This window comes from Lepidochelys kempii, chromosome 1 (assembly GCF_965140265.1).
Source record: "Lepidochelys kempii isolate rLepKem1 chromosome 1, rLepKem1.hap2, whole genome shotgun sequence".
NCBI classification, from domain to species: Eukaryota; Metazoa; Chordata; order Testudines; family Cheloniidae; genus Lepidochelys; species Lepidochelys kempii.
In genome coordinates, this window is record NC_133256.1 from 250468844 (window position 1) to 250482605 (window position 13762).

At 42.1% G+C, this 13762-nt stretch overlaps 1 protein-coding gene across 15 annotated transcripts in view; it reads right to left on the bottom strand.

The window, feature by feature from the left end:
* The window catches only part of PAH (phenylalanine hydroxylase), a 140328-nt gene that overhangs the window by 71731 nt on the left and 54835 nt on the right, over positions 1-13762 (bottom strand). The window contains exon 1 of one of the 15 annotated variants that reach the window (XM_073323639.1): positions 6088-6132. The exons of 13 other annotated variants lie outside the window; for them this stretch is intronic. Coding sequence is in view for 1 of the 2 variants with exons in the window: in XM_073323553.1 (XP_073179654.1) it covers positions 1867-1887 (21 nt within the window). In the remaining variant the exon portion in view is untranslated. Of the gene's footprint in view, positions 1-1866; positions 2078-6087; positions 6133-13762 lie in introns of those variants that run through there. One more of the 15 variants, XM_073323553.1, reaches the window with a different exon arrangement.

Sequence of the window (13762 nt, forward strand, 5' to 3'; positions counted from 1 at the left end):
TTAAGGAGGATGAATTCAAACTGGAACAGGTACAGAGAAGGGCTACTAGGATGATCTGGGGAATGGAAAACCTGTCTTATGAAAGGAGACTCAAAGAACTTGGCTTGTTTAGCCTATCCAAAATCAGGCTGGGGGGGAGATATGATTGCTCTATATAAATATATCAGAACAAAACAAACACAGGTAACCAGTCCTAATTAATTTGCATCTGGGGAGACTAAGGAAAATCCAAAAGAGCTCAGGAATAAATTGAGTTCAGCAATTTTCTCCCCATTCTGTCCTTTTAAGGCACTAAAATAAAAACAAGATGGTTGGCTTAAATACCATTTTGGACCAAAACACCTAATGCAGACAGAATGGGGTTGTTTAGACCCAAGTATTTTGCAAGAAACTGTAATACCAGTAGGTTGAATGTTTTGCATAGAGACTGCTGTTGGCCTTTCAGGCACACATGATGTTCCAAAATTTGGAGATCCACAGTGCACACCTAAGAGGGAAAATATGACTCATTTCAAAATCTGCCATTCATTATCATATATTTTGGAGTTCATTAAATTAAGAATGAAGAGTAAAATCCCAGCCCTACTGAACACAATTGATTTCACCCAATGTTACTAAACTCCAGAGTTGGAATATTTATAAATGGAAATATACTCCTACTTCAAAACCTGACACAAGATCAATTTTTCAGACACACCTAAGTGACTTAGGAGTCTAAGTTTCTTTTTCAAAAGTGATCCAGGCACTTATGAGCCTAAATCCCATTGACTTTCAAGGAGACTTAGGTTTGTCAACACTACAACTAAACACCCGCGTCTGGCCCGATTCAGATTACTTGGGCTTGTGGGGCTGTACATTTGCAGTGTAGACATTTGAGTTCAGGCTGCAGCCTGAGTTCTGAGACCCCCACAAACGGAGAGGTTCCCAGAGCTTAGGCTCCAGCCCGAGCCCAAATGTCTACACTGCAATTTTTCAGCCCTGCCAGCCCAAGTCAGTTGACACAGGCTGGCCAGAAGTGTTTAATTGCAGTGTAGATACACACTTATGCTCCTCAATCACTTTTGAAAAATGGGAGTTAGACTTCTAGGTCACTTTGGTACTATCGAAAATTTTACCCTTGATCTTCTGTGAATTTCCATTCTTAAATTGCTATACCTTCTCATTTTCTTTGCAGTTCCACTCGGACCTTGATACAGTTGCACTAGGGCAAATGAGTACAGAATTTGGCCCTAATAATTTACCTATACCACTGATCGTGGACTACTTCTCTCATTTGTTCCTACAGTAAAAATATTGCCCACAGCTTAATGACGTGTACTTCAGCAGATTGTCATCTACTTTTGGAAGCTATGGATTCAAAATAGCCAGAGCAATCAGAACTTTAAAAAAAAAAGTAACAAGAGACAATAAAAACCCAGCATTTAACAAAATAATCCCTCAAAACCAGTAAAGAAACTGGCTATCATAATAGGCACTGTCTTCTTCTCACACATATTTTGAAATCTCCAATATCTTTCTGGTCACTTCTTTTTTTATTCTATCTGCCATATACACACAAAAATACATTAGCAGTGGTCTTATGATGTTGCTATAACATGTCTCCATCTCTGGTTTACTGTTTAATTTTTGTTACTACTGCACACATATAAATATAATTTACAACAGAAAAGTGCATTCACTGTCAAGGAGGGAGCCGACTAAGCACCACAACTGCTGGTTTCCTCACATACCAGAAGTGGATAATAATGTGCTGTGTCTCACAAACACAGTACAAGATCAGAGGAGCAAAAGCCATCCGTCCTCCCCAAAGAGCAGTATCATTTCGCCTGCCATACCAGATACACCTGCATATACCATACTACTTACCTGAAAAGGGTCTACATTCATTTTGCAAACCTCTGTGTCCAGGCTTTAAAGCTAGTAACACTCAGGCTGCAGTGCACTCTTCTCTCTGTAGAGAAACCCTTCTGACCTTACTAGGTTTGACAGATCTGTGCTGTGCAAAGGTATTTAAAGTTCAGCATGAAAGGCAGGTCCAACCCTTCCTCACGCTGTCCTCCTCCCTCTCCTTCTCCAGCTGTGTGTGGTTAGCGGGGGCGTCTTCCCTACACGCCCCTCTCCACCCCCTGTCAAATTCTGGCACCAGAGTCTCAAACAATTCACATGCGTGCAGTGAGAGCAGCAGAATTCAAGCCTCTACAGGAGTGTCCTTTAGCATATAGTCACTCCAGCATATGGTATCTATCTGTGACCGACATGGACAGATGGCATGGTTTAAGATCCTTTCCTTTTGGTTAATATTGTATGCTATTTTCATTTTAGTTGTGCAAAGGGCTTCATCTTTTGTTAAGCAGTTTCTGATCGGTACATTGATGTTCCATGGCTTGTGTGAGCATTAGACACTATTTGACATTATACGGGATTGACAGCATTTTCTGTTTACAGTTGGATCTACTTTAGTAAGCAAGTGTGTCTAGGGAGATACTTGAACATAGAGAAAAGCCACAAGGAGAGGATGTAGGAAGGGAACTGCGAAAGCTGACGTGAGGAGCACAGGAGTATCAGAGTGCTAGGGTGTTGCAGTACTGAGAAGGGGCTATGTGAGATGGGTCAATATGACAAGAGAATCATGGAGGAGGACTGAGACTGGTAATGGGATCTGCATAGAACAGCACAAGACCAATCTGGGAAAGGACGAGAATGGGGGATGAGGGAATGCTGCAGAGCCAGGGCCCTACACAAGAAAACAGGAGCAATATTCAGGTGCATTTTGATGATGTTGATTTTGACCTATATACCTAAATGATCTGAGGTCCTGATTCTGCAATTTGTTACATGCCCATGCACCCAAAAAGAGCCTCAATGAAGGCAGTGGGACTCCACCAATGTGCTGCAACCTGCAGGATCAGGGTTAAATAGAGTGCCCCTCTCACCATGTGATACCACCACAGCTGTGGTCAGCACAGGCCCAGGGGAAATCCTGAGATGGTGGGGGTAAAGACGTATCCCAGAGGATCCTGAGGGGATTGTCAGGGGAGAAGAGGAAGCCCTGGGGAGGAGGGATCCTGAGGTGATTGTGGAGGGAAAGGAAGAGTCCTGGCAGAGCGGGTATCCTAAGGGGATTGTGGGGGAGAGAAAGGGAGTCCCAGAGGAGGATGGATCCTGAGGAAATTGTGGGGGAAGGGGATTCCCACGGAAAGAGGAAGATCCTGAGGGGATTGGGGGTGGGGGGGAGAAGGGGAATCCCATTGAAGGGGGAATGCTTAAGGGATTGTCAGGGAAGAAAAGGGGTATCCTGGGAGGGGGGAGGAGGATCCTGAGGTGATTTAGAGGATGGAGAGTCCCAGGGGAGGGGGTATCCTGAGCGGATTGGGGAGAAGGGGAGTCCCATGGAAGGGGAAAGATCTTGGGGGGATAGTGGGGGGAAGAAGGGGAATCCTGGGGAAGGGGGAGATCCTGAGGGGTTTTGGAGAAGAAGGGGTCCCAGAGAAAGGTGTATCCTGAGGAACCACCTCCAGTGGTGCCAGAGGGAGGAAGGGGGAGTGTCAAGGATGGAAGTATCTGACTGTGCATGGATGCGCGCATCTTCTGAGGCCGTGAGAGCCAACAGGCCCAAGCAAGGAGTCAGTCCTGGCCCATGGGACACAAGCCACCAGTGTAGGGTGAGTGAGGGGCAGGCTCAGCCCCAAAATAGAATATTTTCACCAGCCACCTATGATTCTTCCCCTTCTTTTGTCCTGTCCCTTTCCTTCTCTTTTGTGTTCCCATATGCCTTCAGTCTTGTCCTACTTCTATTCTCTTCTCCTATCTTTTCTTCTTTCTGAGGCCTTCCTCTTATGCTACCCATACAGCAGTGGCAAGGCTAAAAATCATTCATGCAGAATCTTTGTAATTACTTTTGTAACCCCTCCCACTCTTTGTCTATTTTGTATATGAATACCCTAAGCTCTTTGAAACAGAGATGCTGCATACGTATATATACCATGTGGTGAAAATGATACTGACCTCCCTTGTAAAACACTTTGAGATCAACTGATGAAAAGCACTGTATAAAAACTAGATATTAATTATTATTTATTATTATTACCTAGAATAAAATGGCCTCTGTGTCTTTTGGGGCCTTTAGTAGCTACCATAATATAAATCATAATATTAGTATCATCAGCCTGTTGCCACAAGCCCTCTGGATCTATCTGTCTGCTAAGTCAGCCAGGACCTTTAAAGGTGATATGGTTGCAAAAAACAATTTCTAGGAGAAAACAGGTAATAGGTATCAAGTGTGTGTGGGGGGGGGCGTCCCCTTGCCAGTAGTGGATTTCAGACTCCCCCCTTATCTTGGGATAAAGATCCCTCCTAGTGCCTTTGCGGAGGCATGAATTTACCTAGGAATCACACCAACTTGTAGGACCTGGGATATATCTGTCAAAATCTGTACTGTTCCATAATATTCTCCAAGAGTCTACCCCTTTTCTTGCCTATTCAGCACATCCCAGACTGTTTGAAGAATCAGTGGGAAGGAGAGGGAGATTCCCCTAGTGGCAAAAAAATTCTGAAAAGTTCCATTAAGATAAATTAAAATATCTTCCAAGAAAACTAATTCCCTTTCTTGGAGATGTAACAGAACTATCTTCCTGCTGTTCTCTGAGAAGGCTCAGCTGAATTCCTGACATCCTTCACAGAACTACTCCACCCCTTTCCTTAGCTGACTCCCCTCCAAAATGTTCGGACTCCCTTAATTCCCCAAGGCAAATCATCTGTCTGTCTTTACTTGAAAACTCCTTGCCGATTTAGTGTAGCTAAAGACTGTTTCATCATGCATTTGACTGTCCCATCCTCTGCTACCCTCACTATGTGATGGAACAAGCCAAACCAAGTATTTAAAGGTGCTAGAGTTAAACTAAGTAAACACTAAAGAAATACATATAATGTATCTGAATCAAATTTCAGTCCCAAGATAAGCCCTCTGCAAAAGCAGTGCCTGAGTATATCTCTGTGTCAACGTACCTTTTTACCTCTCACAATGCTACAGCTGGTCGATAGGTGGCGCTCTGGCCTCATAAGATCACTGACTTTGCATATTTGTATTTTTTATGCAAGATTTAGAAATCATTACAACTGGAGAGAAGGTGGGGGCTCAAACTCCAGCAACACAATTAATCAATGGAAGGTTAGCAGTTACTACAGGGAATTTCAGTTCCTCTGCACCTGGATCAGCACCTGCCTCTCTCTCCACTCTAGTTAATTGAGTCAATAAAAGGAGAGATTGGAGCATAGCAACGTCTTAGCGCTGTCTCTCTCCAGGTATTTAGTCAATACACAAATTATTCTGTCTTTGCCACTTACTGATGACTCTCTTTTAAAGAGATGTAATCGTTTTTAACAACCTGACTGAGAAGGCGAATCAATGCAATGCTCAGAGCAGGCAAAGATCATTAGCTATTGAGGAAGTTATAAAACACAAGTTCTCTCGGCACATCTGAAATGCGGAGACGATGCCCTCTCCTGGACAACCACAGTACCCTGGGAGCTAAAGGAACCTGTCTGCCTTCCTCCTTCTAGCTTGCATAGGGCTTCGTTTTAACTAAAGAATCAGCCTTTTAAAAGTGAATTAGAACCAGTGAGCCAAAGTGACTCGTGCAAGTCCACTGGCGTCAACGGACCCACTCAAGGGGCAAATGTATTATTTATTCCTCATAATTAACATCATTACTGATTGCTGGGACGGTGCCATAGATGGGCATGGAGTTGGCCCGTTATATCTAAGGTTAAGGGTGGCAATATAACTCCTATTCCATATGAATGTATAATAGGCCATCATCACAAACCATTTTGCACACATACATACAGTGGGGTCGGGCAAAACTCCTCCCCCTGACTTCAAGGGCAGTTTTACCTGAGTACAGGTTGAGACCCAATCGAATCCTGTATCTTGAAATAAACCCTTTCCACCCACTATTCACCTACATCCATCTGAAAGAGAGTATAGCGTGACCTTCACATACTGAAGGGTTAACGAGCTCTCAGCTGGACTGAACTCAGCCCAAGGTACAGAGGTTAAGTGTTAGTTTGTACACAGTTGCTTCCAACCTGCAGGGAGAGTCAATATTTCCGCATCAGTCGCTGACATCTGGGGAATAACAGGGAGAACCTGGGGGATTGATTGATGCTCCCGTTCCGTGCTGCCGGGAGTCGGGCTGCGCTGGGCTTCGGGAGCTCCTGATGGACACGGGACACGTGGCCACACAATGGAGACACACGACTGACCTCAGCTAATTCGGCAAACTGCCCCTATCCTTTTCCATGTCCTCGGAAATGTGGATCGAATGTGTGTGTGTGTGAGTGAGTGTGTGTGTGTGTGTGTGTGTGGTGGGGGCAACCAAATCAGGGGCTGAATATAGACCCCCCCACCCCCAGCTGTTTTGTGCCAGTGACTTCAAGCGTGACTCTGCACCGCAGCCTGGGAACTGACGGATCAAGAAGACGTTGCAACATTTTCAAGCCAGGAGAAAGGAAAACGCACGGGCAATAATATCTAATATCATGTCTCATCCTCACCTCGGTGCCTTCAGTGAGCGGCCTTGCCCTTCATCTCCTTACAGACCACAAATGGTGATGGGGGGGAGGGGGAAGCTGGATGGTTGTGATATAATAACACGGGTTTATGAACTAAAACCACCCCAAAGTGTGCGGAAATTTAAAGGGAGGGGGGTTGCAAAACTGCAGTGTAGACATCCATAGCGCTTGTGCTTTCACAGGAGGGAAGACTCGAAAAACGTGGTAGTGTCCCCCCCCCTGCCTTATATGCAAGCTGTCACTTCAGGTTAGTATGAGATCCGACGTAGCTCATTAGCATGAGCTGTATCTAATATGCTTAAAACCTCTAATTATTTATTATGCCCTAATGGTTCGAGAAACACGGAGACTTTTTTTAATTGGCAGCCCAAGAAATGTCTGTAGAGTCGAGAAGGGGGCCATTCCAGTGAATATTCCTGGAAGATCCCAGTAACGTCCCTAGACGCAAACATCCTTGTCGGTCTTTACTTTCAGCGAGCAGAGTGCACACACTTTATTCCTTTTCTGGCAGATTTTACAGGAGAGGACTCTTCAGACTTGCAGTATGGGGTATTAGTCTCTAACGTGGTTTGGAATGGCCAGTTCTTCAACACTCAAAGCCAGCAAACCTCCTTCCATAGGGTTAAACTGTTACTAAAGGACACCTCCAAGGTGTATAGAAATAGCCTTAAACATGACCGATCATAAGAAATCTCTCTTTTCTGTGTGATGAGACTAACAATATTTGGAAATCAGATGCACATAGTGTCTGATCCAGAAAACTGTTTCAAAATAAGTTAACCTCTCTGTGTCCCCCCTCCTCCTAATTGTGTTTTTTCTTTCCAGTCTGTTTTATGTTTCTTCGGGTTGTGCCAACTATTTATTTTTCTTTCTTTCTTTCTTTCTTTCTTTCTTTCTTTCTTTCTTTCTTTCTTTCTTTCTTTCTTTCTTTCTTTCTTTCTTTCTTTCTCTTTTCTCTTTTTGTGTGTGTGGCTTCTCGGTCTGATCTGTAGCTTGTTACCACCCACTGCACGCTCTCTCCTGCAGCCGAGGTGTTTCTATACAAACTTCAGCGTCCAGTTGTCATATTAATTATTACACTGAGTAATGACTGAAATAGTCAAAATAAGGGGAGACTCAAGAGAGCTTTTTCTTGCTGCTCAAAGATTCAGCAAAGAAGCCTTGCAACAAAGCACTAATTGGTCCCCAGAAATACTCTGACAAGGCATGGAAGATAGGTTTCATAAAGCCCAGCAATTGTGAAGGGGGAAAAGATCCTTGAATAGACCCCACGCTTCTTTTCTAAACTCTCTTGCTGAGCAAAAAATGGACTGCTTCTTGAATACTGGACTGATCTTGAATGCTATACCCAGCAGAGAAAAAAATGCACCATTTATTGTAAGTTTTTTTCCAGCTATTCATGTGTTCTATGTGGAGAATAAGCTGGTTTTGTTTACCATGAAAGACCTTTTACTTTATTTTCACTCTTTGGGGGAGGGGGAGGAACACATGTGCCCAGACCCAGACGAGCTAGCCTACTGTAACAAAATGGAGTGTAACAAATCCTACAAAAGTTCGGAATATATTGATTCTTTGAAGATCTATATAGATTAACGACTTTCGTTATGCTTATCCAAGACTGTATTTAATCATAACGTAAATGGGCCTTTTTGAAAAAAGCTTAGAAAAGTAAAGAGGGAGGGGGGCTTCAAAAGAACTCCTGAGTGTAGCTGTAATTTAAAAAAAATAAAGAAAAAGAAAAAGAAAAAAGCACGCAACAATAAAATAATGACAGTTCAAGATTTTTTAAAAACCAGTGAAAGGGATATTTATCATTATGTGAGAAATAAGAACTCTAAGAACTCTTAACTGCAGGTGCGGGGCGACTGCATAACGGGGCGGGGGACACCTTGCAACAAATATTCATTATCTATACATCTAGCATCAATAGATACCTTACGCTGGTAAGTGACTTGATTGGGAAGTAGACAATAGACTATTATACGGCCCAATGTTTGACATAGTATTTTAAAAGTCGGGTTTTGTTTTGGTTTTTTTCCATAGAGACAGCCCGGGACTGGTTTAGTCACGAGATGTGTTCTGATCAAGACCTTATTCCACTCTCTCGTGGCAAGCGCAAGTTTGTTTTGTGGGTCAGGTGTGCTATTAACTGCGTACACCAGAACCCTTGTCAAGATGGAAACAGTGGGCTTTCCACTGGAGCTCTTCAACAGTATCTCGTGCACTACCCATCTTTTCCAGGTACTTTCCCATCCTTATAAAACTGACGGGTGGGGCTCTAATTCGGAGGCTTACAGAAGAGGCTGCGCCTTATTAGTATTACGTTTTTACCATCAAGTTAGTCGGATACCCGGGAGCTAGCTTGCAATATTTCAACAAGGTTTTTGATAGTGCTTCATTTGTACGGAAAGAGATGTAAGGGCTCAAGCAATTGCAATAGGTGCCAGGGCTCAGGAAATGTCTTTACATTCATAACTGATGCAGCCAACCCAGAGGTGTGGGGCTAGGAACTGCCACATCTAGAGGTGCTGGGACAGCCCTGGCACAAATTTGGGACTGCTTTTTGAGGGTTATTCCCCCCCCCCCACTACCTGGAGATACGGTAGGGCAATCAGCACATTCCATCATCTCTCTGAATAGCAAGGAGACATGAAAAGGGCCCGGGGTCTAATATAACTAGGTGAACTGAAAATGATACCGCGAAACATGCTCCTAGATGTCATTGCGCTGCAACACTGACGCCTGCAGTCCTATCCCAGGCAAAACGCAAAGTGAAGAAAGAATTGAGTAAGGCCCACTGGGTCACCTTTCAAAACCATAAACACTGGACTAACGGGGTTTTTTTCCTTCTGCTGCTTCAAGACGACTTTGTATCATTTATTTATTTAGGAAACAGGTAGTTATGTTAACCTGGCACTGTAAACATGCAGCCTGGGAAAGCAATATCGGTAACACCAACCCCCCCCCCCAGGTGTTTACCTTATGTTAACAGAGTATGTCAGGAATGGAACTCCAGCTCCCAGAGTCTATTGCTGCACACCTGTTTATCCGTCTATATTGCCTCACTAGTTCAACCACTAGGATTTCTAGCTGCCTTCATCTGTGTCGAGATAAAATACTCTGACAATATGCATTTACCTCCACTTCCGCCTCCCAGTCAGGACTGGTCTAAAGCGGGACAAAAGCTACAAGGGTTGCATTTATGATCTGCATCTTTTTAATACAGCTAATTTGACGACCTTCTCTCTCTCTCTCTGAGACTCGTGTAAGATGGGACCTAAGCATTCGTGCCCCGTCCATTTCTGAATAGGTTCACGATTATACATTGTGATGTTTATTGGTCGTTAACATCTTCCATGCTACCTTTTACAATGATCCATTCCAAAAGAATCACTTTTTAGAAGCCGAGTTCATATGTATAGGGCTAACAAGTAGGTATCAGAGGAACAGCCGTGTTAGTCTGTATTCGCAAAAAGAAAAGGAGTACTTGTGGCACCTTAGAGACTAACCAATTTATTTGAGCATGAGCTTTCGTGAGCTACAGCTCACTTCATCAGATGTTTACTGCAGTTTCCACGGTAAACATCTGATGAAGTGAGCTGTAGCTCACGAAAGCTCATGCTCAAATAAATTGGTTAGTCTCTAAGGTGCCACAAGTACTCCTTTTCTTTTTGCAAGTAGGTATGTGGCTACTCTTATCATTAAGCTATAGTGAGAAGACAATAGGGTTATCCTTTATTTTCGTTATAGTTTATAGCCTCTAAATAAGTTGATAATACACATTTAAGGAATATATATTTCATTGAACCTCTATTAAACTGTCATTTTGTTTTTTCCTCTATTTCCTGTCCTGTTATTGCTACTTTCCAAAAAGTGTGTGTGTAAGTGGAAGCTCTCTCTTTCACAACCAGAGTTCTCTTCCTTCTGTAATGGCACAATACAGGGCTCCTGATGTCAGGACTTCTTTCCTTGTACTGAATTCTGATATCAGGAACATTGGATTATGACATCATTGAGTGAATCAACTGGAAAGCTAATTACTGAAGAGAAAAGTTTCTAATTACACAGAAAATTAAAACCAAAAGAATATAATGCCATTGTATAGGTCATTTGTATATCCTCTGCTTGAACAATGGGTCCAAGTCTGGTTACCCTATTTCATCTTCCATATGTGGAGAGGATGAAAGATTAAGACTAATCAGAGAAAAGATTAATAAGAGTATACATGACCAAGATACATAAAATAATTAATATGACATACAGGAGATCTTTGGGGCAGACCTCTTTATCTTTCTCATAAGGGCAAAGGGACGTACAATGAAATTTAAGGCAATAAATTCAGAACTGATCAAAGGATTATTACACTATACATAATTAACATGTGGAATTTACTGTCACAAGATAGCATTCATTATTTATTACTATTAATAATTATTTATTGATGTAACCATGGTAATGCCTAACAGCCCCATTTAGGGAAGACATGAAGAGCTTACACACTGATCCCATGGAGTCATTTCCAAAGGGGTCTTCACTTCCATTCAAATTTTTTTAGGAGTTCGCAAATTAACAAATTTTAAAAACCACTGATTTATATAGACAATATGAACACTCACGTAATGATAAAAAAAAAATAAAGGATATCAACCCTCCTGCTTTTTGGCATAAGCTAACCAGGGGTTTCAGAAGAACTTTCCTCATGGGCAGATTTTTACATAATAGTCCCATTATAGGGATTTTTGTACCTTTCTCTGAAGCATGTGATGTTTACCTCTATTTGAGGCAGGATACTGGACTAGTCTAATCCAGTGTGAAAATGTCCATGTTTACCCATAAATTGTTCAGCAGCAACAACGGGAAAGTATAAATAAAAAGTACATGAAGCTGAGCTGAATTTTTAGTTTTAGTTTAGTTTTGTTTTTAATAAAAAGCCTGTCAGAGTGCATCAGAGTCTTTCAAACAATAGAGCTATACTTATTTTCAGTTCAACTTTTTGAGCCATTTCCTCCATTCAGATAACTGGCTTTAGTGTGGGTGTAAAGGTATTGGCTGATATCCTGACCTCACTGAAGTCAATGGGAGTTTTGCCACTGACTTCAATGGAGACAGAATTTCACCCATTGACTTTAGTGGAGTCACGCTAAGGTAAACCGGTGTAAGGGATTGGAGAAAAAAAATCCCTTCATCTATATCCAGTGCTTGCTTTTGCAGCAGATGTACAATCAGAGTTTCACACATAAAATAAGTAGACTATTTACAAAGAGAGGTTTCAGAGTAACAGCCGTGTTAGTCTGTATTCGCGAAAAGGAGTACTTGTGGCACCTCAGAGACTAACCAATTTATTTATGCTCAAATAAATTGGTTAGTCTCTAAGGTGCCACAAGTACTCCTTTTCTTTTTACAAAGAGAGGTGAAGACATAACATAGAGGGGCCATTATTTTGAGAGAGCGGAGATTAAAAACCTAAAACCTGGAGGAAACTAAACCAATAACTTCATGGAAACATCTAGTAGGCACAAAGGCACTGACTAATTTGTCCAAGAAAAGCCATGAAGCCATTATCCTCATGCTGTCTGGGACAGGTGGCAAGAGTCATAGGTGGATCAGAATTCAGGACCATTAAAGACCCAGCTTTTTCAATAATATCCATAGTGATTTCTGTTTAGCTGGGTATTTTCAGTTAAATCAGTGGCAGGCCATGTCTTCATAAACATATGAATGCCTCCAGTGAAACGTCCAAACTGCAGGCAACACTTTTTATTTGGAGTCTGAGCCTGAACCAAAAGCAAACCAGTCTCCACTGCAGTAGCAGTATCCTACCAGAAAACCACTAGACTGGGGTTATGCTCTTCTATACTTTCAACCCATCCAAGTCAGAGTGTGCTCTAGTGGTTGAGGGCAGGGAACAAGGAGATAAGATACAGGAACCTGGCCTACACTGAAGAAATGTCAGTTGAACAATCTCCATCAGCTTAAAGCAATTTAAAATCCAATTGGAGCCACAGAGCAGACCGGGCTGAACCATTTTTAAAACCAATTACAATCTTGGGGGACATTTCCCTGTGTAGGACAGGCCTAGGATTTTCTTCCTGGCCACTGACTCTGTCTGGACAAGTCTCCTTATCTACTTCTCAAACTGGTAACGTTATAGCTACTTCACAGAAGTATTATGAAGCTTGCAAAACACTTTGAGATCTGCAAAGGAAAGATGCTATCTGAGTGAAAAGCATAGTATTGCTACTTATATTTATTATTTAGCCAAACATTGCCAGCAGAATGAGGAAAGCTCTTTAGCATATATTTTTCACAAATTGATTAGTCTGATTCATAAACTGATTTTTAAAAATAAATCTTATATGAAAATGTCCCACCATCAATACAAATGCCTGGCACTTTTAAAACTCGGCTGGACAAAACAATAGATAATCTATGGTAGAGAACAATCATGCACTGGAAGGGAAAATGGATTGGATTATTTAATGACTTTTTTCCATGTCTTATTTCTATGATTAACAGTGTTCTGGCTATCAATGAAGTCAGTATCAAAACTCCCATTGACTTCAATGGGAGTTTCAATACGGTAACTATTGGGGAGTAATTTTTCAGGTGCTCTCCTTGCTGGACAGAGCTAATGCTCCTTTCCTGGCTGGTTCCCACCGGCAAACACCCTGGTTCAGAGGAGTATCTTAGAATAACTTCTTTTTAACATGCAAATCTTATTGTTGCAAATTTTTTTAAAAAATCGTAGGTCTTGTACTATCATCATAATAAAATAAGAATTAATAATTAGCACTTATAGCACCTTTCACCCAACCATCTCAAAACAGAGAGAAAGGGTGGTCTTGTACATACCACACTGGACTAGTACATCCAGGAGATCTGGTGCCGTCCCTGGTTCTGGCAGAGACAGGTTCTCTACAAGCCATCTAAATTCTCTGTGCTTCAGTTCCTCATCTGTAAGTTACAGCCAATAAAAAGTTTTGTCTCCAGTCCTTTCTCTCTCCTGTCTATTTATGTCCCAACTCAGGAAAGCACTTATTTTGAGCAATTGCTTAACTCCCATGGACTTTAATGGGATTTATGTATGGGATTAAATGCTGTCCTGAACAGTGATGCTTTCCTGAAAGGGGCTTTAAACTGTACGCTCCTCAGGGCAGGTACTCTCTTTGACAATGTGTTTGTACAGCAC